At 43.6% G+C, this 26997-nt stretch overlaps 1 protein-coding gene across 6 annotated transcripts; it reads right to left on the bottom strand.

Annotated features, from left to right (window-relative positions):
• Nucleotides 1–359: 359 nt before the first annotated feature.
• Nucleotides 360–23413, bottom strand: KBTBD11 (kelch repeat and BTB domain containing 11). 6 transcript variants are annotated; one of them, XM_027690264.1, is made up of 3 exons: nt 22877–23413; nt 7045–7176; nt 360–6602 (listed from the first exon to the last, which is right to left on the bottom strand). In XM_027690264.1, the coding sequence occupies exon 3, from the start codon at nt 6525–6527 to the stop codon at nt 4746–4748; it is 1782 nt and encodes a 593-aa protein (XP_027546065.1). In that variant the 5' UTR covers nt 6528–6602; nt 7045–7176; nt 22877–23413; the 3' UTR covers nt 360–4745. The 6 variants fall into 6 exon arrangements, with proteins under 6 accessions (XP_027546065.1, XP_027546066.1, XP_027546063.1 ...); XM_027690265.1 differs by lacking the exon at nt 22877–23413 and adding an exon at nt 22412–22430; XM_027690262.1 differs by lacking the exon at nt 22877–23413 and adding an exon at nt 22309–22362.
• Between the last annotated feature and the right edge of the window lie 3584 nt (nt 23414–26997).

Raw genomic sequence — 26997 nt, 5'->3', positions numbered from 1 at the left:
ATGGAACAACAGCAGACAAAAAAAGTTAATAAAATGCTTGTTACTACAACTGCTCAACAGTATCACTATTTCCTCTTGTGCTTTCTTAAGTTTCCCAGGGGTAACGCTAAAGGGAAAAAAAAAAAGGCCCAAAGATACGATTCAGTCTAAATCTTCTGGGTTCATTCACATAGAAAACACTACACATCAGTCCAGACACAAAGCACCAGCACTGCTGTTAAGCTTTGTGATAATGAAGGGTAACACATCTATAGAGCAGTCAATGGAATGCACACTGTAAATCAGGAAAAGCAACAGCCACTCATGAACAGTGGTAATTGGGATACAACACTGAGAGCCAATCAAACAGCACAGGAGAGTTACAGCTTTCATGTGAATAATTTATTCTTTTATCAATTAAATTTTACCAGGTACTTATTTACAAAGAAACTTCTTGTGGACAGAATTTACATCAGCTACTGCACAATTTTATTCATTACTAGGATATGATTAGCATCCTTTCCATGTTGTTTAACAGTGTTGGTTTTGATCAAATAGGGTTATTGTTTTGCCAATTATTTGTTTGATTTAGTTTCCAAGTGTGAACAGAAGTTCTACACGTGCCTTTGCTACAACTAAAGATTTCTTTTTACAGAACTAGTTAATAGATGGAAACAGTAAGGTTCCATCTGTTATTAGCATTTCTTTATTGAAGTTGGGATTTAGTTTTAGATTCAACAAAGGCTTTAGGCATTTCCATGTTAGGCACTACAATGCCTCTTTATCGAGACAGCACCCCTGAGAAGAATTCGAATTACCTGCTTGGCCTCCCAGTACAGCACATGGAGTAGCTCACCTTGGACTGGTCATCCAAAATACAGAGCCTGTCTGCAAAAGTTTTCCAAAGAAAACTTGCCCAACTGTACAAACATTTACTACATCTGTCCTGATTTACCCATCCAGGAGTTGGAGTCTGGAATTTACCCAGAACTCAATGTGCAGGAGCCTGTGTGTGCTTTTGTAGGATTTGTAAGAAGCTCACCCCTGAAAAAGAGCCCAGGAAGTGGTCCCAATACAGTTCTTCTCAACAGCCATCTAGATTTCAGAATGCACACGCGCGCGCGCACACACGAAGCGCAAGGCCTCACTTCAGCCCTTATTCAGCTTAAGGGAATTAAAGTCTAAATCCTCAAGCAGACGACCTTGAAAACAGGAGTACTCTAGAGAGGAAAAATTACTGCCTGAAAAATTAGAGCAGAAAAATTATCTCCTGCATGTCCCACTAAAATGGGAGGACTGGACGATTCATGGAGAAGAAAGATGACAGAGCAGACTATGTCTCTGGCTAGTCTCTGATTCCTCAATGAGGATGAGGGTTTGAATTTACCTACCTTGATAATTTGTGAGATTTTTTAAGCCAATTAACATACAATACAAAATGCATAAATATTTAGAGATCAGGGACTAGCTCCAAGAGGTCCTTTAGTCCATTGACAATGAGGCAGTGGATTGAATGCTTGCAGGCTTAGAAAGGATGCACAGATCTCCATGTTCCCATGCAAATAGAGTAGCCTTCAGGCTACTCTAGATAAAACAGCTTTGTCTTTAAAGCAAAACATGCAACTTGAGGGTGGCCTGGCCCTATAACCTGTACCATAAAACCCTATTAGATCAGTGGCTTCTGGGTATCCCATCATCTAGTTTCAAAGGAGTTGAGGTGGTCAGTAGGTAGGTGTAGAACTGCTCCAAGGTGGGCAGTTCCGAGTGAGTGGAGGAGAACTGCTCAGCACCTCTACATGTCAAAGGGACAGTTGTGGCTAGGTTTAAATTAAACTGAAGAGTTTTGGGATGATAATTTTGGTCTTCAAATGTCTGAAGATTACCTAAATTCTCTTTTTTGTGCCCAAGTTTGGTGGGGTTGTTTGGGTGAAGATATAATTGGGGGAAAAAACAACTCTCAGCAAACCTGCCTCAGGCTTACCAGGGAGGAAACAGAGGCCACAGAGGAGCAAATCTGGCTAGAAACATGCCTCTGTTGTCAATCATCAGGCTGTGACTATGCAGAGTGTACAAAGGAAACAGATTTGATAGACAGCTGCTAATGAAGCCCAGACTGCCCCCATTGACACTGTGTAAACAGTGAAAGCGGGTAAGCACTTGATTCAACCTTTTCTAAAAATAGGAGCTAGCAAAAATACAAATCACTGCAGGTTCGTTGAATGCTTATTACTGTAGAACTTATTTCCAAATGTATTTCTTCATAGTGTACAGCAACAAATACTGGAAGAAAGGATACAGTTCATTCTTTCACAAAAGTTTATGGCTATTTTCACAGCTTAAATCATGGAGACTTCCCAAAACTCATTTAAAAGCATTTTCATGCATTAACAGGAATGAAAGTGCTTAATTAATGCTTAATTAATAGGAATGCAAAAGCTGGCTTAATGCCTCGTTATGCTGTAGTATAGGAACTATACTACGTAATACTTTGAACTATGAAATTATATTGTATTGCAAGATAAAACAGACATTTCCTTGTGTGTGTTCCTGGTGACTCTACTATTTCAAAATCTGGCCTAGCACTTATGCTAAGTTTAAGTATGCACCTAAGTGTTTCACTACCCAGCTTGAAATACTTTCTATAGTTTACATAAAAATTATGCCGAAGGCAAACACATACTTTTTCTTTCCTGCTCAAGCTACAATGCTGTAATTTAATTCAGAGTCAACATTTCCAAGGATTCTTGTCTGAGAATTAAATCCAACACTCCATGAATGGTATTAAATTCCACGGCACCAACCTGTACTGAGGCTAAGATAAACATCACACTCTGCGGGCCTACAGTTCCTGCCCGGCTGATGCTTTAATTAGTTCACTAGGGAATAGGCTAACTTGGTTAAGAACTTCTAGGACTGGACCACTGTTTTCTATAGCATGGCTAATCAGATCAACTGTGTTAAAACCCTGTGCAAGACAGAAGGAGAAAAAAAAAAAAAAATTAAGTGAACGAAAGAAGTATCTACAAACTTCACTACCCTCTTTTGTAAAGATGGTGTCTCTTAGGACAGAGCCTGCTGTCTTCCTTTGGAACTAGCAATTACATATAAGAACGCTAAAGTCCTGTTTAACAAAAACATCTTAATAAAACATAAAAAAATCTGCTTTCTTTGATGTAAGGTCCCTATGTCTTTCTAAAATATGAATCTATACAAGAACTTCGAGTATAAACAATTCTCTTCCACAGTCCACACCAGTTCCACACTGAGTATACAGCGATGTACTAGCAAAAACACAGGTTCCTTTTTTCAGAAAAGGTTTCTCAGTGATTTACCATAAAGCTAAAACATTTGCCTTGCCTGCTGATTTTTTTTGCAATATAAAAATGTATAAAATAAATGCATGTGCCCTTTTCAATATAGTCTATGTAGACAATTTACTCTTTTCCAGTTCTGAGTAACATGACAACTTTCCACCGGCAAGAAGGAGCTTTGTATGGTTTTGTCTCATTAGGATGCTGCTCCACAAACAGCTCTCTTGGGAAGCTTAGAATCACAATGACAGCATACGCCGTCAGCACGTACTGCATTTAACAAGGACTTATTGATTACAATAATCATGAGATCAAAATAAATAAAGCAGTCTCTCAATCAAAAGACAGGGAGGTAACATCATGCTAGTGCACAATATAATCGACATGTGTTGCGCATTCCTATTTTCCATGTCCTCCTTTGATGGTCTTGAACCAAACTGGAAAAGCCTCTTGCCACAGGATACTGAACATACAGTGAAACATGTAAGCTGTTTGCAGTCAGTTCCAAAGAACTTACATTTGGTTTAGGTTAACCTTCCTTGACCTGCAGTTAATTAAAGAGCAGATGAAGTACAAAGTTGTTCCCCAGCTCTAGTGGCATACATGGTCACATCAACTGGCTGCAGTCAGAACAGCTTCAGTTCATTTTTGTTATAATTTAAAATCTCTGATTAAAAAAAATAATAAAACAATGTCTTTTTATATAGAAACCGTTGCCTTTTTCAAATAAAGAACACATCAACATTTCATATGTGCTATAATATGCCACATTTTAAAAAGGTAACTTGACTTCTTTTTTTTTTGTATTCCAAATAAAACATGTGGCACTCATTTCTGTTACTTAAAACTTTAAGTCTGGTATATGTTAAATCATCTGTGGTTGAAATTCCCAGGACCACACAGTGCCACATCTTCCTTAAACCATCTATTGCACCAGAAATGAAAGGCTGTGACGGAGATGTTCTTTCTATACTTTTTTGACACAGGAAATAGCTGGTTTAACATACAAACAAATTCAGCTAAACTATGTTTATCCCTCAGTATCATCCCAGAGGGAAAAAACCCAAATAGTAGAAAAGGCTCCAACCGAGATTGCAACTATGCGTAAACACACAACCAACACTAACGTCCCATTATGACACTGTTGTCAGGAATATTTTAGATATCCATGTGTAAAAACGTTTTTCTCAGATTGGGAATTGGCACAAACATAATCCAGAGATTATCCAATATAGCAGCTTTTACTTTCATGTGCTTGGCTTTTCACACAAAGCACAGCAAACATGAGAAGAGTTACAACCAGTTCAAAATCTTGGGAGCAGAGAGGAGGAAAGGGGGAGCCCCTTTTCTCTGCAGACTCACCAGGAGGAATCCCCTCTGTAGGTGGGAGTTTGTGGGTCTCCCACAGCTGCAACCCAGCTCCCCTCTCAGGAAGCCAGAGCCAGGTTGACCACCTCACAGTGGGAGGGAGCCCTCCTGGTCCCCTGCTTTGTCCAGCCTCTCGGGCAGGGTAAGCACAAAGGGTAGGAGAACACCCTTGACATCCAAGGGAGCTTTAAGAAGCTCCCCGTCAAAAGTGCCCTTGAGCCCACCATCCGCTTCCACCTCGCCGTCCTGGGCTAGGCTGAAGCGAAGGGTGCCGGTCCGGTTGACGCAGTAGATGGTGTTCCCCAAGGGGGCACAGCGGAAGGGCTGGATGGGGCCGCTGCTGGGCCGCAGGCTGGCGCACTGGCTCCAGCACTTGGCCACTGTGTTGTACCGGAAAACTTCGACACCACCAGTGGTCCCACCACCTGGGCCCAGCTCCCCACCACGGCCACTGCTCACGTCGAAGCGGTAGATGAAGCTCTTGAAGGCCACCATGTCCGCTGAGCGCCGGCGGCTGCTGTTGTAAGGGCACTCCTGCCACTCGTCACGCTTGGGGTCATACTTGAGCAGGCGGTAGAAGAGGGAGCCTCCTGACACATAGATCTCCCCGTTGCAAGTGGTGGCCTCATGAGCCACAGCGAAGGCACCCTTTGGCAGAGGTGCCACAGGGCTCCAGCGGTCAGCCCGCGGGTCGTACCTCTCCACAGTAAAGAGGCACTCACCCCCCACAGCGTACAGGTAACCATCCAGGGCCAGCAGCTTGAGCTGCGAGCGGGGCTGGGCCAGCGGCCGCACCTGGCTCCAGGTGTCAGTGAGGGGGTTATAGCAGAAGACTTTGTCGGAAAGGCGGGCCCTGGGCTCGCTGCCCACCGGCCCTGTCACGATGCCCCCTGCTAGGAAGAGGTAGTTGTGGAGGACACACATGGCACAACCCTTGGCATTGGCTTCCTCGGGCAGGCGTGTCAGCACCCTCCACTCGCCGCTGGCCTCCTGGTAGCAGTGGATGAGGGAACCACTCTCCTCCAGGGACACCACGGAGGAGGGGCTTTGCGGCCGGCTGCTTTCGCGGCTCTGTGGCCGGCTGCCGCCACCCGGCCGCTCGAAGGCATCGCTGACCTCGGCCACCAGCAGGCAGGGCCGGCCGGCCTCCATGCGCCGCTGCAGGATGAGGTCCCGCTCAGTGCCGCTGAGGCGGCCATACACGCTGGGCTCCCGCAGCACCTCCAGGTAATGGTCGCTCATGAAGCGGTAGGCAGCCTCCCGCAGCTCCGCCAGCCGCTGCTTCTTGGCCAGGCAGAGGAGCTGGTAGCAGTTGCCAAGGCAGAGCTGGGCGCGCATGGCCTCGGCGGCACAGTGCAGGGCACACGGCATCTGCAGGACGCGGGCGCCGCTCACCACCTCCGCCAGGTTGTCGTGCCGCACCTCTCCCATGCGCGCCGTGTACACGTAGTCGATAAGAAGCCGCAGCGCCCCGTAGCTCACCCCCTTCACCCGCAGGACGTCCCGGGAGGCGCGGGCACGAAAGTAGTCACTCTTGGCCGCCAGCACCGCCTTGTGCGCCCGAATGCGACGCCCCGACACCTCGATCACAAGGTCGGGCTCCTCCGCCGGCCGGTCCCGCGGCCCCACCACCTCCTCATCGTCCTCCTCCGGCTGGCAGGCGGCGTTGTTGATCTCCCACTGGCTCTGTACCACCCGGCCGCCGGCCGCGGGCGGCTGCGGCTCGGCGGCGGCAGCGCTGAAGCAGAGGGAGGAGCTGAAGCCGCAGGGGGCGGCCGGGGTGGGCGGCGGCGGCGGCGGGGGGGCGCCGTTCGCGGCCCCGCTCTCCTCCTCCTCCGGGGCCGCGCTGCCCTCCAGGGAGCCCTCCATGGAGCCGCGCTACCTTTGGCGGCGACGTGCAGAGCCTGTGCGGAGCGCTGCCGGCCGCGGCGGGGCGGCCATCACCTGCGGGGGACACACAACAGCACTCAGCATCCGCGCTTGCCTCCGCTCATCCTCCTCCCCTTTCCCCCCACTTCTCCGGCTTAATATTGGGAGCTGCTGCTCTCGCAGGCGTGGCCGTCTCTGGTTTCCGGGGCTAAACCTCTGCTTCTGCTTTCCCCGAGTGATCCACCCTGCGGCTCTGTCGCCTCCCGCTGCCCGGGGCTAACTGCGGTAGCTCAGCCCCCGAAAACCTGAGCTCTCTTGGTGGGACGGGGGGTCGCCCCGATGAACACCACAACAACCTGAAAAACAATTCTGTTTTTCCTGTAGCTGTGCAAAAACTTTAAGCAGTTTGCAGGCACTGTATCCTTTTCTTGACAACTGGTCCCTACTCTGTGCTGGGTGATGAGCAAAGATGTCCTTAAAAAGCAGATACTCAGGAGTACTATCACAATGTATTCACCTTGTGAAACTATTACAGCGGAAGGCTGAGGCTGCAATTGATTCTGGAAGGTGATTCCCCACTAGTCAAGTTTGTCTTCGCATGACCTTTGTGAAGTATTCTTCATATCACTGCTCCTTATATGCATTCCTCCTGTTTAAAAGAAAGTGTAAAAAGCTGATTAGTTCTAAAATCGATACATTCTCTGTTCACTCAGGAGTTTGGGACTACTAGAGTTATGTTACCTTTAATAGGATATCTAGAGTATCTCAAAGGGACTATAAGTATGCTAATAATTCTGCTTACAAAGCAAAGGATTTTTTCTGTTGTTAAGACAAGCAATTTCACACGTATGTAGCAGCATATGTAGCTGTAATGCATTAGCAAGATGTAAATAGGATTTCCTAAGTCTGAAAGATTTATAGCTTCTGTTAATAAAAAGCAGAAACAAGCAAAAAAATCACTATAGATAATTAGAACGTGAAGTCTCCTCTGGGAAACGGCAGGCTACAGGGCATGGCTGTAAGTAGGTTAGTCCCCGTCAGCACAATCACCACCCAGTTGTACCTTCATTTCACAAATGTAGTTTTTAGAATTTAAAAAAGTGCCATTTGTTTGCCTCATGTTTGTTTATGAATTTCCCAGGCTCGGTTTAGGTTTTGATGAATGACACATGAAAATTGTCCAAATGTACTTAATTTCATTTAATAAGTATCTGCAGCTCTGATTCTATGTTTAAGGAGGTTATAATTTCCATTCAAATCCCCACTAGCAGTTTTTTCACAGTTCTGAAGGAACACTAATTTCTATGTAAAATATGCATTGTGACTTCCTTTCAGCAAAGATGATTCGTTTACCTTATTAAATTAATATTAGGAAAATCTAACTTTGATTTTTTTTTTAATTACCGAAAGCATAATTCGTAAGTGACATTGTCTGGAAACCCCTGACATGTACACGAAACCCAGAAGCCCATACTTGCACATGTAAACTATACTTAAATGGTAGTATCAGTCTTCTCTCATGGGTTTTTATTTTGGGGACTTTCCCTGTGAAGTGCTTTCTACATTTGATCACATTCAGTTAGACTGAATCAATGATGATGTTTGATTTCTGGGCACTTGAGACTTTGAGACCATAACAAGGTTTCAGTAGCATTTGAATATTCCTTACTAGAATGAGCAGATTTCACAAACTTTGTATTCCTCATCTTGGTGTTAAAAAATCTGGCACTTAGGAACTTTTTATGACATTGTATGAACTTTGGATAGTCTTACTGGCAAATTTCCTGCGGTCCAGACCCAAACTCTGTAGGTCAGGTTTTACTGAGTTTTCTGCAGCTTTAAAATGACAAGGAGAAATGCAGTGATCTGTGTGTACACTTGGTGTGTCTGTGGAAGATGTATAGATTCATTATTAACTTAAACTGGGCAGCATCCCTGTTGATGTGATTATGTTTGTCACTGAGCCTTCACAGTTCTGAATTCACTATGTAACCATTTTTTATGCTATTTTATTATGCTGTAGACACTGAGATTAATCTTCTTTTTGCTCCAGGCCTTCCAGAGCCCTAATAATCAGCCTTCTTCAAGAGCAACGACTGTAACTGACACTGGTGAAATGACAAAGGTCCAGTGGAGGTGGCTAGGAAAACACCTGGAATGCCAAGCTCAGATGTACAGTTACATTAAGAAAGTTGCTACAAGTATATAATTTGTGACACAAGTAAGTAATTGAAACATTTTGTGTCTCCTCTGCTCTTTCTTGGGCTTAGTTCCCCAATATTTAATCCTTATTTTGATACAGTTCTGGATAGCTTGAACTCCACAATCATGAACATTCAGTGCATTCTAATATACCTTCCCCCATTGCTCTCAATATTATGGCCTTTCCTGAAACACCTCACTTTTGACACCACTTTTACTTATGTTCCCCCGCTACAAGAAGGAATGAGTAGCTTCAGATAGTTTCAAGCTCTCAGTCTACAGCTTGATTTTGCAAGTGAAATTATAAAGGAAGAATGAAGGAGAGTGCCACCAAAAATTAAAAGTGTGGGTGACTAAATGTGAGAAGTCAAAACCAGTAACTGTAATACTAATAATATCTCTTATGGTGAGATGTATTTCCTGCATTATGTCTCAAAAGAAAATCGCCATTTAGAATAGTCAAAGTCGTTAAAACAGGAACCAGAAAAAAGTGATCTTTTTAATTTTCTCAGCTAATGAAAAAAAAAAAAGGGTGACATCCTCCTAAACAGAGTTATCATACCTTTCCTCATATTTAGATATCTGCTTGGTTTAGAAGTCTGACTTGACACTGAAATGTTATTGAGATAGAAGCTGCCAGCCACCGCAGTCGTAACAAACGCCGTGTATTAGCATTCTCCTGAGGAATCACAAGGAGAAACAAGGACTGATGGTATGGCTTCCTAATGGCAAGCAGCAGAATTCTGAAGAAAATTACCTGCTGGTATATCTAAAGCTAACCACCAAGAATATGTTGAATTTTATGCTGAGCATGAACAGGACTTCAGTCAAAGTATCACATGCAATTAAGGCAACAAGGAACTCTACAGGGAAGCTGAAGATTTAGAAAAGCTGAAAGAGGGTTTGAAGGACTTTAGTCAACAACAGCAATGACCACTCCAGCAATCTCAGCACCTTTGTCTATCTGAAAACAAAATATAGGCATTGCACAAAGATGAAGCTGAAAAAACAATTCAGAGAAGTTGTGGAACCTTCTCATTATTGAGCGACATTGCCTGATCTGAGTTAAAAGGTCATAGATTTAGTATAAAACAGGAAGATGCTGAAAGGGGCTGGTGGAAATACAATACTAAACTACTTCTCCATTCTTTTTATCTACAATGATCAAAGAGTTGTATTGCTGTTCTAACAATACAGAACATTCAAAAGTTACAGAATTGCAGAAGATACTTGATAGCTGTGCTGATTCAGAAGAATCTGACCCCCTAACGAACTCATTCAGCTTAAAACAAACTTAGTTTCAGCACTTTTTTCAAAACTCAGAAACAGGATAGGTAGTGGAAAAGGAAGCAAGTTGTTTACAGGACACGGTATCTGTGGACTAATGTCACTTTTTATACTGGGGACTTTTAAGTCAGAAGCTGAATTACTTGGACTGAAACTGTTTTCATTATCATGGGCTTGGTCTAGGGATGATGTAATGTTAATGGACAGAGGAGCTGCCAACAAACATGAACTGTATTTACAGACTTGGCAATGACACAATTACAATATCCTGGATGTGTGGCCCCAACCTCAGATGCTGTGAGACATTGCTCAAGTAACAGCACAGATAAGAAGGCGTAGTTTTTCTGACAGAGAAACTGTAATGAAGAGCTGCAGGTAAAGTTTCCTGCATTCACTTGGCAGTCCTTCTGATAAAATCCAATTAAATGCTTGTATTGCATTGTTCTCTCTTTACTTTTTTTTGTGCAGTGCCAATAGCCTTTGACCCAAACCCTGTGCTCTAGCAAGACCTACTTTCTCTGGGGAATATGCGCATGTGGGAGGAATTGGGTTACTGCTCTGCAGTTCACAAATGAAAACTGCTCTGACTAAGTCTCAGGGTAAATAAAAGCAGTGCTTTCCCTATCATAAGCAACTCTAATTTACATATGCAGGCTGTCCCCCCAAAAGACACACCAGTTCAGAAATGACAGAATGCCATTCTGCTCCACCTTAGTCCAGGAAATGCTTTTGTAAAAATTTGTACTGCCAAATTTTACTTCAGTAGAGAATTCCCTTTGGACATGGGCGTCATCTGACTGAGATGATTAGGGCATCCAAAGAGGCAGGATCATCAAAAGAGAAAAAACATCCCTTTATTTATTTTAAAAACTAAACGATGACTTCACACTGGCCAGTGTGAAGACATCCAGCTCAGACCAGAAGGCAAAATCTTCTAGGAGGCAGAGTCAAGTGTAGAGTGCTTTGCATGTTTATAAAAATAGTCTGTAACACTCCTGCTCACTGAGTAGATCTGTGAAATCTGGAGGAAAAAATGTTTTCTTTGTAAATGGGGAAAACATCTGGAGCATAAAGATGCCATTTTTCTGAAAGGGCTTGCACCAATTGAATTCTTGGATCCTATTACAAATTTTAACTCTAAATCTTAACCACTTGATTAGCCTCCTGCTTGTAAGAAAAAAACAATTGTCTTTCAATGTGCCACCTGAAGAAATACAGCAGGAAGAATAATTCTTTTTCTTTCCCTTTTTTAAAATTAGGAGTGCTCAAAACCGGGATTACAATACAATCCTAGTGTCTTGCCCTGACTGCCGGATGTATGGCTTTTGTAGTATTGCATTCACACTCAAGTTGCCTATGCAGCTTCCTTATGACCCTTCAGGGTCCTGTAATTTTCTCACAACATGTAACAGAGGTACATGTTTCTATCTCATAATTACAAAGTTTTCATAAAATCATAAAGAAAAACAAATTAAGAAATGCAGCTTATGATTATAGACCACACAAGACACATGTGGGCAGCAGCTCCTCATGAGAAACTCTGAGGAAGAAAAGGCTGTGTGTGTCTGGGCAGGGAGGAAGAGAGACAGGAAGTAAGTTATAATAAAAATATTATCAAAAGCCTGATTAAATCGATATTACAGCTAGGAAATCCAAACTAAAAATATACAAGTTCTAAACAGTCATTGTGACCAGAGAAAAGGTTTCCTTACAGTAATATCCATAGAGGCAAACATGCTCTAAAAAGGAAACTATCTTTTTGAGTTCCTACCACAGTTTAGACTCCTCAGAAATAGTTAGGGAGGAGCAGGGTCTCTCAGCAGTTCTACAGCAAAAAGGAAATAACACTCCCACAAAGGCAAAATCTAGCAAAAATTAAGTGCAAGTCCTCTCCAATATGTCTTAGATAAAAGAAAGTCTAACAAAAAAAGATGAGTCAGAAACGAGTTTTGAGTGATTACAATACCTCTGAGAAAAACTCTACGGCTGATGTGATGTCTTTCTCACTAATGCACTACAGATCAGGAGATAATGGCATGGCAATACTACACTGAATGCAAAACTCTTTAGGCACCATTGCTGCTAATTCTAGACATGGGCTGGCAACTATCTAGTTCTAGATATAAGGTGACAGCATGTGGTCATGTCTGTGATAAACTGAAATTTAGTTGCTTTCATCGTATCTGGACACAGTTAACGCTACATTTAGTGAACAGTGGTGCCAAGCTATAGCTGAAAGAATAAACACAGTCCTTGAATGTGTATTCTGGGAAATAAGGAGTAACAGTAGGGAAAACATTACCTTTCATCTATAGCATTAGTAGGTTTGCAATGTAACATGGTGGATGAATGGATGGAAGCATGTATGTTCCAGGCTTTACATTTTGGAAGTAGCATTTAAAAAGCTGTGATGACAGAGAAAAGTACTAAATTATTTCACAGATATAAAAAAAAAAAAAACACTTCAGTGAGAGACTCACAACAACACTTTGCAACTAGACACAAGCTTACTCTGTCTCCACACAGCGTACACCAGTCTCAAGCCAACTCCCAAGCAAAAAGGGGATAACTAGCTTAGGCACCCCCTAACAGCCACACTTCCATGGCTTTGGAGAAAAGGTGGCTTGTGCTAGTTTCTTGAAGAACTAGTAGAGCAAGCCTTAGGCAGCTCGAGAAATGCAGTGCTGACACTTCTTCAGGGCTTGGTATGTTTGCTCTGTGACTTGATGACTGTGCACAAGTGTAGGCACATGAAAATTCTGCATCCTGATGGCTTTCTTAGGCTGATCAAGAAACCTTAAACAAACCAAGGTAAGTGTAAACAAAGCAATATATTTACACTACTGAGGGAAAAAAAAAGACAACTAGAGTATTTTGGATACTGAAAGTTTACATTAATTGATGGGGAAAGTGAAGAATGGGCTCAAGGAAAAGAAATTCATAGAAGGTGACCAAATACACAATAAACACAAAAGGTACATCCAGCTTAGGAGGATCCTGCGTGGGAAAATGGTCAGGGTATTAATATTCAAAGATAAAGTAGTAAAGTAGTATCCCATGGAGAAATACACATTTTTATTCTGCTGCATGCTTCTTTGAATACTGGATTATGGTCCACGTGGGAGGCAGGATGATGGTCTAGGTGGACATTTGATCTGATATGGGAAGATCCTTATTCTGATGTCATGAAAGGGTCCATGACTGTGTGCCTTGGGGAGTCCAAGGTGACAGAATTTTTACAGGAGAAGGCTAGTTGATCTAGTAATCCTTTCTGACCTTATGTTCTAGAAATTGCCATACACCAGGAGCACTGACTTGAAGCAAAGCATCAGCTTGCGATGATTAAAAGCCTTATTTAAGCATTAGTGTGTAATGTTGGAGTGCAATGTGGTAATGTTGATTGCAGAAATGCTTTTCAGCATTAAACTGTATGGTCAACAAATTGCAAACGTTCAAAATCTCTACAAACACTTTGGCAATGTTGGTACGAATAAAAAAGAAGGAGAATATCCACTCAGAAGCGAAGTCAAGCAAAACAGCAAACTAGTTCAGACAGAATTTTGAAAATCAAAGTAGTCAGGCTTGGTTTTGCATTCCAGAAGAGCACTTGATCTCCATGAATGGACTGTACTCTTTCAGTGCACCTTCTATGTATTGCATTTAATACAGAAGATGGGGCAAGGTATTTGGAGGAAATTAAATTCCTGTTTTAAGAAAACTGGGTTTTGCTTTTAATATCATTATGGAAAGTACATACAGATTGAAGAGCCTAAAGCAACACAAATTTGCCAAAATATGCCACCATTGTGCTTGAGAAAGACAGAATGTGAAAGATAACAACTGACTTCAAAGGGAAGCAAACAGCCCCATTTTTCTGAGACTTATGCCTAGGAAAAGAAAGTAAAAGAAAAACTTCTAGAAGAGGCAATTAATGAAAACACTTATTTTTCCAGACAAACTCTAAATATGATACTTAAGAGAAAAAAAGTCCTCCTTTTAGAGACTGAACAGGCTCACTGATTTATTGACAAATTAGGTAAGCGATGCTTAGAAAGGCAAAGGCCCTTCAGATACATTGTGAATAGCACCCTTCTCATTTTTGAAGAGCATATATTGTTTCTTTGCCCAGATACTTCTTCAAACCTAAGGTTTACAATCATTCTAGCTGCAACTAAAAATTATACCACATGTAGTTCAATTTACAGAATATTTCCAGGTTTCTGCAGACAGTCTCTACACAGATTTTGGACTAGATTCAAAGGTGGAGAGACCATGCTTAACATGGCAAAGGCTGACTTTAAGGGCAGTTTTAGCTGGTAGATGGCAATGCAGCAGAAATGTAAGACCCAAGAAAGCCAGATCAGATAGCCAAGCAAAACCTCCAGCACGACAGCCCTAATCCAAAAAGAGGAAAGCAATCAGCTTGCACAGACCTCTCTGCCATGGCAGAAATGCTGCTGGTAGAGTTTGCTGTAGGGCCTGTAACAGTGAACTATTAGGTGACTCATAGGAGTCTGGCTTCTTTTATTTATCATTTCATAAAAATCAAGCCAAGGTGGAGAGATGTGGGACCATATTCCTACACAGAATTGACCTGTGAGTGGGATGCACCTCCCAGTTCTCCTGCAAGGGCAGAGACCGATGCCGCGTATCTGAGCTGTACAGCACTGCTGATCTACCTGTAACAAGCTCCTGGAGTGTAGTCTGGAACACACAGATGGGTTCTGTACACATAGGCATTGTATGGGTACAGTTAGATGCCAATTGATTCAGATCCTCAAATACCAGCATATGAGAGGTACCAAGGGCTAGCCAGTGGAAAAATACCAAAGACCATGGTGACAAAGTGCTTAGTTTGTACAATCAGGAGACATTAGTTCTTGCTTTAAAAGACAGCAGTACTGACTCTTGCTGCTACTTTGATTTTCTGTACAACAGTTAAAGTTCTAACCAAGCTACATGGAAAACTTGCCACTGCCCTTCCTTTGCCTGACAAGAGTAAAACCCCCGAATGTCAACAGAGTGCCCAAACTATCAGGTCTATGAAAGGTTACTCTCCTTCAGACTGAAGCTGTATTACTTTTTACAGAAACAATAAAAACATTTCTGAGGGTGAGGAAGAAGAATCCTTGGTTCTGTTCCCTGACAAAAGGGAAGTTTCTGTTCTTTCCATTGCCTTTGGTGGGTCAGGGCTCAGTTGTATTGCCGGGAGATCCAAGCCATACTGAGTTGTGCTAGGATTGAAAAACACTTTTGCTGATCTCAAAGCATAAACATATGCTGGAGTCATAGGTACTTTTGTGGCAAGCCTTTACTATCAGAAGTACTTGCAGGCTGTCAGCACAGATTTCACCAAGCAGTGGGAATGCTTTTAGCAGCAATGATGTAACTGAAGGCTCAACAAAATATGAGGCTACTCCATCTGATCACTGGAAATGAACAGGGAAAGAAGAGAAAACCGACTGCAATGCGTGCTGTTTATATTAGTAGAAGTTAACACTTACTGGCCATTCCGAGACAAAAATAAAATAGGTTTCTAATCAAACACTCATATTTTCATGGCCTGAGACTTTCTGCATTAGATGCATAATATTTTTTACTATAATGTGAATTTCATATGCTGAGCCTGGGTGTAAAGTCTAATATTTTCTGGCTGCACTGATTTCTCTGACTATGCTCAAAAAAACAATTATTTTTTTTTCCATTTAACAGGGCAGATAGGTAATAGTTAAGATGCCTACATTTAAGGAACAGAAAAGATTGCCTGGTTATTTAATCTTATTCCTGCAAGAACAGGCCAAAGAATTTTATTCCTGTACCATGCCAATAACTTCTGGCTGAATTAGGTTAAAGCATTGTTCTGCTCAAATAATCCATCTCACATCTATATGGTTTCTCTGTTTTGGCCAATGGCCTTGATGGATATTCAGGTGTCAAATGGATCATCCTGAATACCTTGGAAATGTACATGATGCTTTTCACCTCAGAATTCACTTTTTTTTGCCTTTTGCACTTTCATATCTGCTGACTTGGCAGCATCCTGTTTTCCCAAAATGATCCATACTCTTTATGGAGAGACATACAGACTGGCAACACAATCATGAAGGGTGATGATGACCACAGCTACCTCAGGACTGTCCTAGCTGCATTTGGACTTCCTGACACAGAGGAGATGTAAAGTCTATAGTATGTCTGACTAATCTATGATTCAAACTTATCTTTTTAAAGTGCCACAGAATAAAGGGTTGTTAATGCATGCCGTTAAATTTGTATCATGTTCAATAGTCACAGTGCATTTATTAGTTAGCAATCTGGACAGAGCTATACAGTCAGGACCTGGAGTAAGAAGACAGACCTTCAAATTAGAATAAGAGGCAGAGAGGTGCTTGGTTTCATGCTTATGATTTAGATGGTGGGAGAAGAAGCACAGATTCAGGGGTCCTCATTTGTGGTTCTTGGCCATTTAAAGATTTTGATGTTTCACTCCTAAGTCTAAAGTTTGGTTACTTCTGACTAGAGGGAGATTTTAGATACACATCAACATCTCCTCAAAGCAAATACTGAGGCTTTTCAACTACCACTCTGAACAGCTGCCTGATTTTGGGGGTGCAATACAAGTATTTGTTTCCTGTAAGGCTGCAAAATATCTTGCCAGGAATACTGTCCAGGCACTGAGCTAACTAATAGATTCTTGCAACTCTGCTCCCTGTCTTAAACATCTTCTGTCACAGTGAATGAGTGGTATAGACCTCATCCTGAACAACAAGAAGCAGCACCAGTGAATTTTATCATGTGAATGCACATGAAGTCTTTGCTACCCTTTTCCTAGGTGTAAAACATCTTGGGACACATGACACTGACTAACTCCAAAGCTCACAAAGCAATACACTTAAACAACATTTACTCTTACTGTTTTTCCATCTGCTGTGGAAACCAAACTTCAGGACCCTACTATCAGTTGTTATTAAACAAGAAATATATCTGTGTACTGCTTTGGAGAGAATGAAGCTTGTGCTAGTAGCTTGCAGCCAGAAACCTCCACGTAACTTTCAGAGCATTTCGATAAAGCCAGAGTCTGACATCACTTTAAATCCTAACCCCATTGTAGCCAAGGGAAAACTCCCATTAACTTCAGGAGCATCTGGATTTCTTACACTATTGTATTGGGTTTGCATGGCGATGTTTTGGCAGCGGAAGAGCTCCAGGGATGGCTTCTGTGAGAAACTGCCAGAAGCTTCCCCATGTCTGATGGGGCCAATGCCAGCCGGCTCCAAGACAGACCCACTGGCCAAGGCCGGTCAGTGATGGTGGCAGAACCTCCGGGGTAACATAGTAAAGAAGGGGAGAAAGTTATGGCGCAGGAGCAAATGGCAGCCAGAGAAGACAGGAGCGAGAATATGTGAGAGAAACAACTCTGCAGACATCAAGGTCAGTGCAGAAGGAGAGTGAGGAGGTACTCCAGGCACTGGAACAGAGATTCCCCTGCAGCCTGTGGTGCAGACCATGATGAGGCAGTTGTGCCCCTGCAGCTCATGGAGGTTAATGGTGGAGCAGAGATCCACCTGCAGCCTGTGGAGGATTTCATGCTGCAACAGGTAGCTGCTGTGGGTGCCATGACCCTGTGGGAAGCCTACAGTGGAGCAGGTTTGCAGGCAGGACTTCTGACCCCACAGGGGAGCCACGCTGAAGCAGCCTCTTCCTCAAGAACTGCAACCAGTAGGAGGGACTCACACTGGAGCAGTTTATGAAGAACAGAAGCCTGTGGGAAGGACTCACATTGGAGAAGTTCATGGAAAACCACCTCCCATGGGAGAGATCTCTTGCTGGAGCAGGAGAAGACTGTGAGGAAGGAGCAGCATATAAAACATGTGATGAATTGACCAAAATGCCCATTCCCTGTTTCTCTGAAGGAGGGAGAAGATAAAGAATTCAGGAGTAAAGTTAAGCCCTGTAAAGAAGAGAGGGGTGGTAGGAAGATGTTTTCAAGATTTCATTTTTACTTCTCATTGTCCTACTCTGATTTCCCCATGTTGAGCCTGTGTTGCTTGTAACAGTAGCTGATGAGAGATCTCTCACTGTCTTGATCTCAACCCACGAGACTTTCATTTCATTTTCTCTCCCCTGTCCATCTGAGGAGGGCAGTGATAGAGAGGCTTTGGTGGGTATGTTCATCCAGCCAGGGTTAATCTAACACAACTGTACATAGAAATGTACACAGCAGCTTTTTTTGAAGTGAAGCAATGCAGGGAGTTGCAGTAAAGGAGAAATAAAGAAAGCTACAGAATTAGAGGAGAAGTCTCCCATGAACAGATTTGTCTTTGATGAATCAGAACATTTGTTGTTCACATGCCATTCCCATAGCAAAGGGTTGGCTTTTAGTTCTCACTGTCTAACACTCTGAAATATGGGTTGCAGAACTAATAGTTTATCTCCACATCTTAAGGCCTGTTCTTCCAATCTACTTACAAGAGAGGGAGAGAGAGAAAAGCAGATCTGCTTCCAACAAAAAAAAACCAACGCACTATTGTTTAACTCTGACAGGTTGATAGTCTGAAATTATTCAGAAGTCCAGGAGCCTTCCAGCAGTTAGAGATCCACATGCAAAAGCTTATTCTGCTCCTTAAGTACTCCTGAAGCAATCAGTGTCCAGAAAAACAACAAGCAGCTTGTGCTAATCTATAAATGTGTACATGCAAAATAACTTCAATTAATGCAAATCATGTTGTGACAGACAACATAACAGCATGGAACCTGCCTGACCAACTTATGCAATGTGTATAGAAAGGCTGTGGTTTCTGGAGTGTTTCCGAGTGAGTTAAAAAAGGCTGTCAATCCGTCTGTTTTAGCCAGAGGCACAGCAATGGCAGCTCGTGAAACATCACACCTGAAAAGCATTTATGTGACACATCTTTCTTCTCCCTCTGACACACAGCGCAAAATCTGTAGAACCACTGGATTTTTTTCTCCAGCTTGTTTTGCATTAAATAAACTGACTTAACCAATCATGAATTCCTGACATCCTTGCTGATGGGGTATAAGGAACTGGAAAGTACCAAATGTGCAGTGCAGAACAAAGGACCCAGACAAATCTTTTTTGCAATAACACTCAATCCCCATATACAATACTGTTGCAGCCCAAAATTTGGATACCCGCAGAAAAATAAATGCTAGGATTAAACAGGATACCTTGGGCAACATAGGCTGAGAGAAATCCCTTAATCTCAAGGACTGGACCTTCCTCACAAGACCTGTTGATGTACAACCATGTGGATTAACCTGACTCCTGCAGCAGGATAAGGAAGGACTTTGAGATGAAGTTATCAAACCATGTTGAAACCCCTTTGTTTTCTTCCCCCCCATTTAATCCTGGTTAAGGGAAATATTAATCAATTGTGTAACTGTAGCAGAAACCTGTGTAATCCTCTAGTTAACATAAAACCATCCCCTCATTTACATAACTTGTCCTCCTTATTAACATGTCCAGCCCCCAAGACCCTTAAATTGCACTCGTGTGTTCAATAAAGTATTCCAGTTTCTACCTCCATATCTGGGATTGTCTTAGCTTTCTGGACCCTTATACAATACTGACCCAGTCTTGTAATCCTTTCAATGCCAAAACTGCCAGTTAGCATCCAAGGAGTATTTTAGGATGAGGCCAAAAAAAAGGCTGCAGCATTCCCAACACTGTCTAAGGAAAACACAGGTCCTGATCCCGCAAAGATTTAAATGGTAGATTTAAATGGTCAGGCAGATTTAAATGGTCTGATCCCAGTACCAGCCCCACTCCTAATGCCAACTTCTGCATGTGTAAACTGGGTGTTTGCTTAATTAACTGCAGGAGGAAAGGAAAATCTCTGTCCATTCACTGTATTGTCACATGGTTATGAGTGCTGGCAAAGGGAATTGAGTAGTAATGTATGGCCCAGGCTAGAGAAGGAGCAGGGTCCCTTCCTGCTCAGGGACAGCTCATTCATGGATCAGGTTAAACTGGTTGTCAAATCCTGAACTGCTATAAAGTAATTCTTCAGTGAAAGGAACTAATCATGTCTGTTCTCTGACAAAACAACACCGAGACCAAAAAAGAAGCAAAAAGAATGATGACAATTCCATTGAAAAATAAAACAGCAGACATAAAAATGTCATGTCCAGAGAAGGCTAATGGAAATGAGCTCATTTTTAAAATGGGTATTTTCAAGGATGTGAAGAGGTATAAAATGACTTATCCCCTTCTGTTCGCAAGAAAGAAACAGGCTTCCAACTGCAACGCTGCACAATGTCAGTAGGCATAAATAGAAAAATGCCTGCAAAATCCATACAGGACCTTGCCAAGAAAAAAAAAGTATTAAAAAAAAGAACTTAATTCTATGTTAAAAGAAATTGCAGGATTTCCTTTCATGTTTTATTATACCCTTCTTTAGCATTCAGCAGCCCCTAATATCCTCTTGCAACAGGATGCCGAAACCCCGGTAAGTAGGATCTGGATCCAGTCATCTAACCACATCACTGTCTTTATGGTAACCTAGGCCAGCCCTAAATACTATAATCCTGCTTTACTATAGTAAAGCCAGTTAATGGCTTTCATTGAATGCTCCTGCCAAATAATGACGCCGTAATATTTATTGACATTTGAAGTCTGTCCACCTCTTTGGACTATTTGTCATACGAAAGTGATGAAAGCACAGCATTCGTAGAAGAAAAAAACCTATTAAGGATTTCAGTCTTTAGATACTAAGGCACAGTCCTGCAAACTCCAGCTCCTAAGACTGTCACCACTGACTCAGTGCCACCATTGCCAAGAGTGAGTCCTGGAGAGCAGAGAGGAGCTGGAGCAGACAAGGGAACAGTCCTTGGCTCCTTGGCAGGTTCTCCTCAGACAGTGCCATTAACAGTGAATGACCAGAGGATCCCATTGGCATGCACTGGATGTCCTAATTAAAGAGTGAATAAATGCTGTGTGATGTGCCCTGGGCAGAGGAGAATGCAGAACAAGCACGATGGGCCAGAGAGTTAAACAGGGGAGCAAATATTGTTTTGCCAATATTAGTGACAATTTAATTATTATTTTCCACAAACATTCCACTTAATTCCTTTTTGGGAGACAGATGGTTAAGTCTGTGAAAAATGGAGGAGCTATTTTGCTTCTCAGATCATACAGAATGATTGTTCTATTTTATTGGTATTCTATTTTTTATTGCCCTACTTTTTTCCTAGCTTTTTGTTCTAGTTTTCTATTGTTCAATTTAATTGCTGTGGAAAAGCTTTACAGAATGTCACTTCTAGAGAGCTTTATTTTTTCTTGATAGGTGAAAAAAGTTGGCTATACCATTTAATACTATCATTCTCTGTGCTATGTGTAGGTTTGGGTTCAGGAGTCAGCTTTTTGTTGCTTTAAAGAACCAGACATAAAAACCTACCAGCTTCAGACAACTGAAATTCAGTAGGACTTTTCTTCGGGCATCTTCCACCCTGCAAAATCCTGCACGCATGTGTTCACCCAGGGCTTGCGTGTGCTTTTAGTAGGATGGGGAAGCACGCCATGAAGAATTTATAGCGGGAAGCAATCTGCTGCTCTTACACATCCCTAAACGTTAGTGTAAAGAGTCATTTAGATTTTTAATAGGTCAGCAGGATAAAAAAAAAAGAAATACGCAAGCACTACGGTTGGCTCTCTCTGCGACATATGGAGAAGGGATGTGGGGATATGCCCGGCCTCCCTGCTGCCCAGAGGAGGGGGATTAAGGGGGACAGAGGGAAGAGAATAGCACGATTAAACCTGACAGTGCTCCAGCATCCCCCCTCACGCTCACACACACACACACACACACACACACACACACACACACACACACACACACGGCTACCATGGTTCCGCGTCGCGGTTTGTACCGCAGATATCGGCAGATACCGGCACCGATCCTCCCCACGGGCTCCCCGGAGGCTCCGCGGCGGCGGCTGGGGAGGGTGGTCGGGCACAGCCCCGGCCTCGGAACATGCCCGACCCCGCTCCCGTCCCGCGGCCGCGCTGCCTCCCCGCTTACCTTCCTCCCGCGGCCGCCGAGCCCCGCTCCGCTCGGGGCAGCTCCTGCAGCGCAGCGGCCCCGCCGCCTCGCCCACGGCGCGGGAGCCGGCGGGGAGGCCGGGGCGGCGGGGAGGGAGCGGCGGGGCGATGCCAGGCCAGGCAAATGGCTGAAGCGCAGGGGCCGAGCTGGCGGAGGGGCCGGGCGGGCGCGGGGCCGCGCTCAGCCCCTTTGTTCGCCTGGCAGGCGGAGGGGAGGGAGGAGCGGGCACGGACCTGTTGCTACTGCCGCCGGCGGCTCCCGGCGAGCGGCAGCCTCTGGGCCGGGAAGCCGCGGGGTGCCGGCGGTGAGGAGGGGCGGGCGGCGGAGCGGCCCCACCTGCTGAGGAGAAACTCCCTCCGTGCGGCGCCGGGAGGGAGTGACGGGTCCTCCCCCACCTCCGGGTGGGGCCGTCCCTGGAATACCCGTGGCGGCGGCGCTTCCCTGCCTGAGGCAGGGCCGGGTGCTTTGCTGCCGGAGCCCTGGGTGACCGCGGCCCCCTAGGACAGCCCAGCCCAGCCCGGCCCGGCACCGCCGTGCTCCCTGCGGGGAGCGACGGGGAGGGTTCCCAGGCGGAGCCTCTGGCTTGTTCAGGTCTCTGCTTCTGAGGAACAACGCGGAGGAGACCAGGTGGCTTCTGTTTGGGTGCAGTTTGCGCCAGGGTCCCATTTTCCTCTGCGCTTCAAAGATGAGACTCTCATCGGGATTCGCAGAAATAGACCCGCTTTTCAGTTTCTCTAAACCCCCTTCACGTTACGTTAGTTATACCCTGGGTCTGCTCCCGACGCAGGCAATGGTACTCACCCAGCTCACGCCGCACCGCGGGCTGCAGTTTGATTTCTGCGAAGACAGCAGACGTGTCGCTCTATCCCGGCCTTTCGGAACCATTCCTAGTGCCGGGATGTGTCGTACTGCCATTGTAACGTATAGATTTCCTATGATACTGCTGCCTCCAAACACTACTCATCTGCATTTTTTTTCTCCTCTCCACTGACTCCAGGGTCCCGTCAGACTGGTTCCCGTGCAGCTGCCCAGCGAGTGGCTCCTGGCCCTGGGAGACACTGCTGAGCAGACTGGAAAAGCTACTGCTCCTTCTCCTCTCTCAAATCAACCTGACAATTAATTGCTGTGCTGGCAGTATAGCCATTGCAGCGGTATGTTCTTTCAGCTTTGTGGTGGTGATGGCTAAGCGTGGTTGGGTGTCTTCTCCTTCATTTTGTCCCATTGCTCCTACTTTTTGACATTGGTTTTGCTGAAACTCATGTGTTGACTTAGCACTTAATAAACTCAAGTGCTTGCATGCAGTGCTGGGTAACTGTAACCACTTGAAACCCTTGGCTCCACTCACGTTGTGCACTTAAGAACAGCGCTTAACTCAAAGACTGGTTTTCAAGCTGAGGTCATGTCTGATCTCTACTGAGAGAGGCCAACCTGCTTCTAGTTGCCATAAAATAGATAAGTAATAATCACACAGTGTCACAGGGGTCTTAGAGTAGTCAGTAACCACAACATGTGGCTTTAACCTAATTGCAGTTTTCCTGCTGTGCCTTGATTTGGGTCCTTCACAAGGTTAGACTGTAAGTATCTGTACGTGGTTTTATTCCTGGCTAGCTGGAAGAAGTTTCCCTGTGATGCAGCAGATCCATTAAAGCCTGCCAGAAATAACTCCTCTCTCCTGACATCAGGAATTAATCTTCCTGCTGTTTCATATTACTTTAAATACTATATATTTCAAGATTACACTGAAATTAGACAACTGATAGTGATATGGGAAATCATTTTCACTTTTAAAATCTCTGTTGTTCTATTCTTATGTGGAGGATTGCCTCTCCTTAAGGTGCCTAACTTCTGTTCACTCTGATGAGAATTATGTGACCGTGGTAGCAGTATAATATCTGAGATCATTTGAGATCATTCTGACTCATGCTTTCTGAATACATGACAGTTTGAACCACAACTGGATTTTTTTAACTCCTTTTCAGGTTTAACTGCCACATCATATTCCAGTCTGGGTGTAAACAGAGGTGTCTGAGTTATGGCTTCTGGAGACAATTTGAAAAACAGTGGTGGGTAGGAAGTAGCATACTGTGTTTTTATGGGCCATATTTGCCCCTGTGGATGGAGCCAGTGGAAGACCCATGCAAAATCCAAGCTCCACGGAGTTTCTAGTCTGAGAAGTCAGGTAGCCCTTAGCTGCTGCAGGCTTTATCCTTTGCTCCCACTGAACATGCCAGAAGCAGATCAGGTAAAATAACCTCAGTTCTGCTTTATGGAAGCTTAGCTTTGGGCAGGAATTCCCTAGTGTCGTAAGCCTCAGTCTACTGTCTTCCCTCCAAGTTTCTTTCCAGTCCCCCGTGCCCCTCTTTCATTAAACCTATTAATGAAAACAAATACAAAGGAGAGTTCCTGACCTCTTAGCACAAGTTTTGCAAAATACTGCTGCTTCTGTGGATCATAGGCTGGGACACTTGCCATGGACATTAAGGCTGCTTATTGCCTTTCAGTTTTTAGTAGAATTGGAGATGATGCTAAAAACTGGGACACCTATTGTAGAAATCATCTCAGTTCTAGTTGTTTGATTTCCCTACTTAACCTGAGTTCCCGAGGCTCCATTTACAATTGATGTATAGGAATAACCATGTCTGAAGGACAATTTTTCTCGCCTATCTTTGATATTGTAGGATGAAGTGAATCATCCTTTGGTATTTCTTATTTCTCTCCATTAGCTGTAAAGTCATACTGGTACAGCTGCAGACAACTAATTTTAAACACTTAAATTACATGAGATTAATCATTGTCCCAGCATAGAAAAGACCCTGTCCTAAAGAAAACAGGTATCACACAGCTTACGTGATATATAATTTGGTGCCTGACATGCATTTCTGTAGCCCAACCAATGTGACAAATATCCAGAGGGACTAACAGTTTGTAATGCTGCTACTGGTCATCAGGACTTGCTGAGATCCTGTGTTTGCAAGGAGCAATTAGCCTGGGGCAACAACAGTAGCATGGAGAATAAGGGCAGGAAGGGAAGCCTTTGCTCTGCTCTGTCCCAGGAACTTTAGTTAGCCCCTGCCCAGTGACATACAGCAGACTTCCTTCTGGACATGCAGCCCATCTTGTCTGTTTCTCACATACCAGCAATGGTGTTCAGTAATAAAAAGGGAATACAGTTTGGAACAAAAGACTTTTATCAGGTGTTTTTCTAGTCAAAAAAAAAACGAACAAAAAACCTGCAACAAAACAAAAACCAAACAAACAAAAAACCCCCACAAAAAACCCCAAAAGCCCCATAAAACAAACCAGAAGAAGAAACAAGAATAGGAAGTTTTCTTCATCTTACACAACTTTCTGTCTGTTTAATCCATATCAGCCAAAACAAAGTATTTTCAATTTCTTCTTTCTAGAAGGCATCAGACTGTGATGTCTCCAGTGCAGAAATGGGCAATAGAGCTGAATGCCACTCTCATGATAGGGTCACTGAATAGCATCCCAATCCAGAGCACATCTGCTCAGAGCTTATCAGGGCCCTGCTCTTACAGGGAGAGGTACTGCATTTTTCTTTCTCCCACTGACTGCAGCAGCAGCTGCATTGCTGCCGTTCCAAGCTTGGAGGCTGTCATGCAGAATTGGGCTATTGTGGTAGCTGGAGCAAATGCACAGTTCCTCAGCCAAAATTAGCCAGCAGGTCACATCAAAAATTAACTAGCCCAGTCTCGAGGGGTTGATTCTTGGCCAGTGAAGCTACAGAACTTCTCATTTAAGGACGTAAGGAATCATTTAACAAAATCGTTATTTTATCCAGATGAAACATTCAGTCCACATTCTATGAAGCAAGAGGCCTGAAGCCTTTCTAGATGACAAGCTCAGAGTGTAGCTCACAGCATATGCAGGCTAGCTTTTATAAGTAAGCAAGTAGAATCCTGCAGGTAGTGTACCCATGGCAGCATGGAGCTGAGCATGGGTCCATGCTCAATTATTTACCCAACTAATTAGGTGGGCTTTGCAGCCTTTGCTTGCTGAGGCCATCACATTGTGGGCACATGTCCAGTACACTGGGCAGGACTGGTAAGCCTACATAGACTAGACTTGCTCCCAGTGTCTGTGAACATGCAGAGCTGTTGATAGGCTACTTTTAGTTTTGTTTGTGTTTTGTTCATTTGTTTGTGTTTTTGTTTTTATTTAGATTGGTACAAGGATGTATTGGAAAAATAAATGTTACAGCATCAAAATTCCGGAATAGACATAGTTGAAACTTGCTGGCATTCCTTCTGTGAATACTGGAGTATCAGATACATAGTGGTAGTAGCTGATGTCAGTGGTCCCTATAGTACCCAGAAATCTGGTTCATGGCTAAAAGCCAAAATGTAAAACCAAAACAAAGAGAAAGAAAACCTGACTGCTTTTGCTCATCCTGTGTTTGACAACTGAACGCTCCTGTGTGAAATGCTTCTTGGTGTTGTAAAACAACAGACTCAAGGACTGGCTGGATGCTATTGCTGGAACAGACAAAATGCTTATTGTATTTCTCCTGAACAAAATATTTTTTTATGCTTGTAATACAAAACCCATGCATGCTGTATACATGTTACATATGACACAATGTATACATCTGATGCTGAGCCAAGCTGATCTGCCTGTGTGTATCACTTTTCCCACATCCCTGTAATACACCCAGATAGTAGAATTGGAAGAAAAGGGCTGGTTGCACCATGAGGGTTAGCAGCTTGTAGCAAATAGGGCCGTAGGAGTCATAAGGAAAAACAGATCATAAAGATTTCTTTGGCGTTGAGTTGCATACTTCTATGAACCAGAGACAGATCAATATTGGTTTTAATTGAAAAAAAAAACAACCAGCATAGCAAAAAAGGCTGTACTGCTACAGACTTTTGTCACGTAAAAGTGTTCTGAATATGTAGAGCAGC

Source organism: Neopelma chrysocephalum, unplaced genomic scaffold (assembly GCF_003984885.1).
Source record: "Neopelma chrysocephalum unplaced genomic scaffold, ASM398488v2 Primary Assembly neopelma1_80b, whole genome shotgun sequence".
NCBI classification, from domain to species: Eukaryota; Metazoa; Chordata; class Aves; order Passeriformes; family Pipridae; genus Neopelma; species Neopelma chrysocephalum.
The sequence above is the reverse complement of the archived record's forward strand: the minus strand, read 5'-3'. Positions and strand labels throughout refer to the sequence as shown.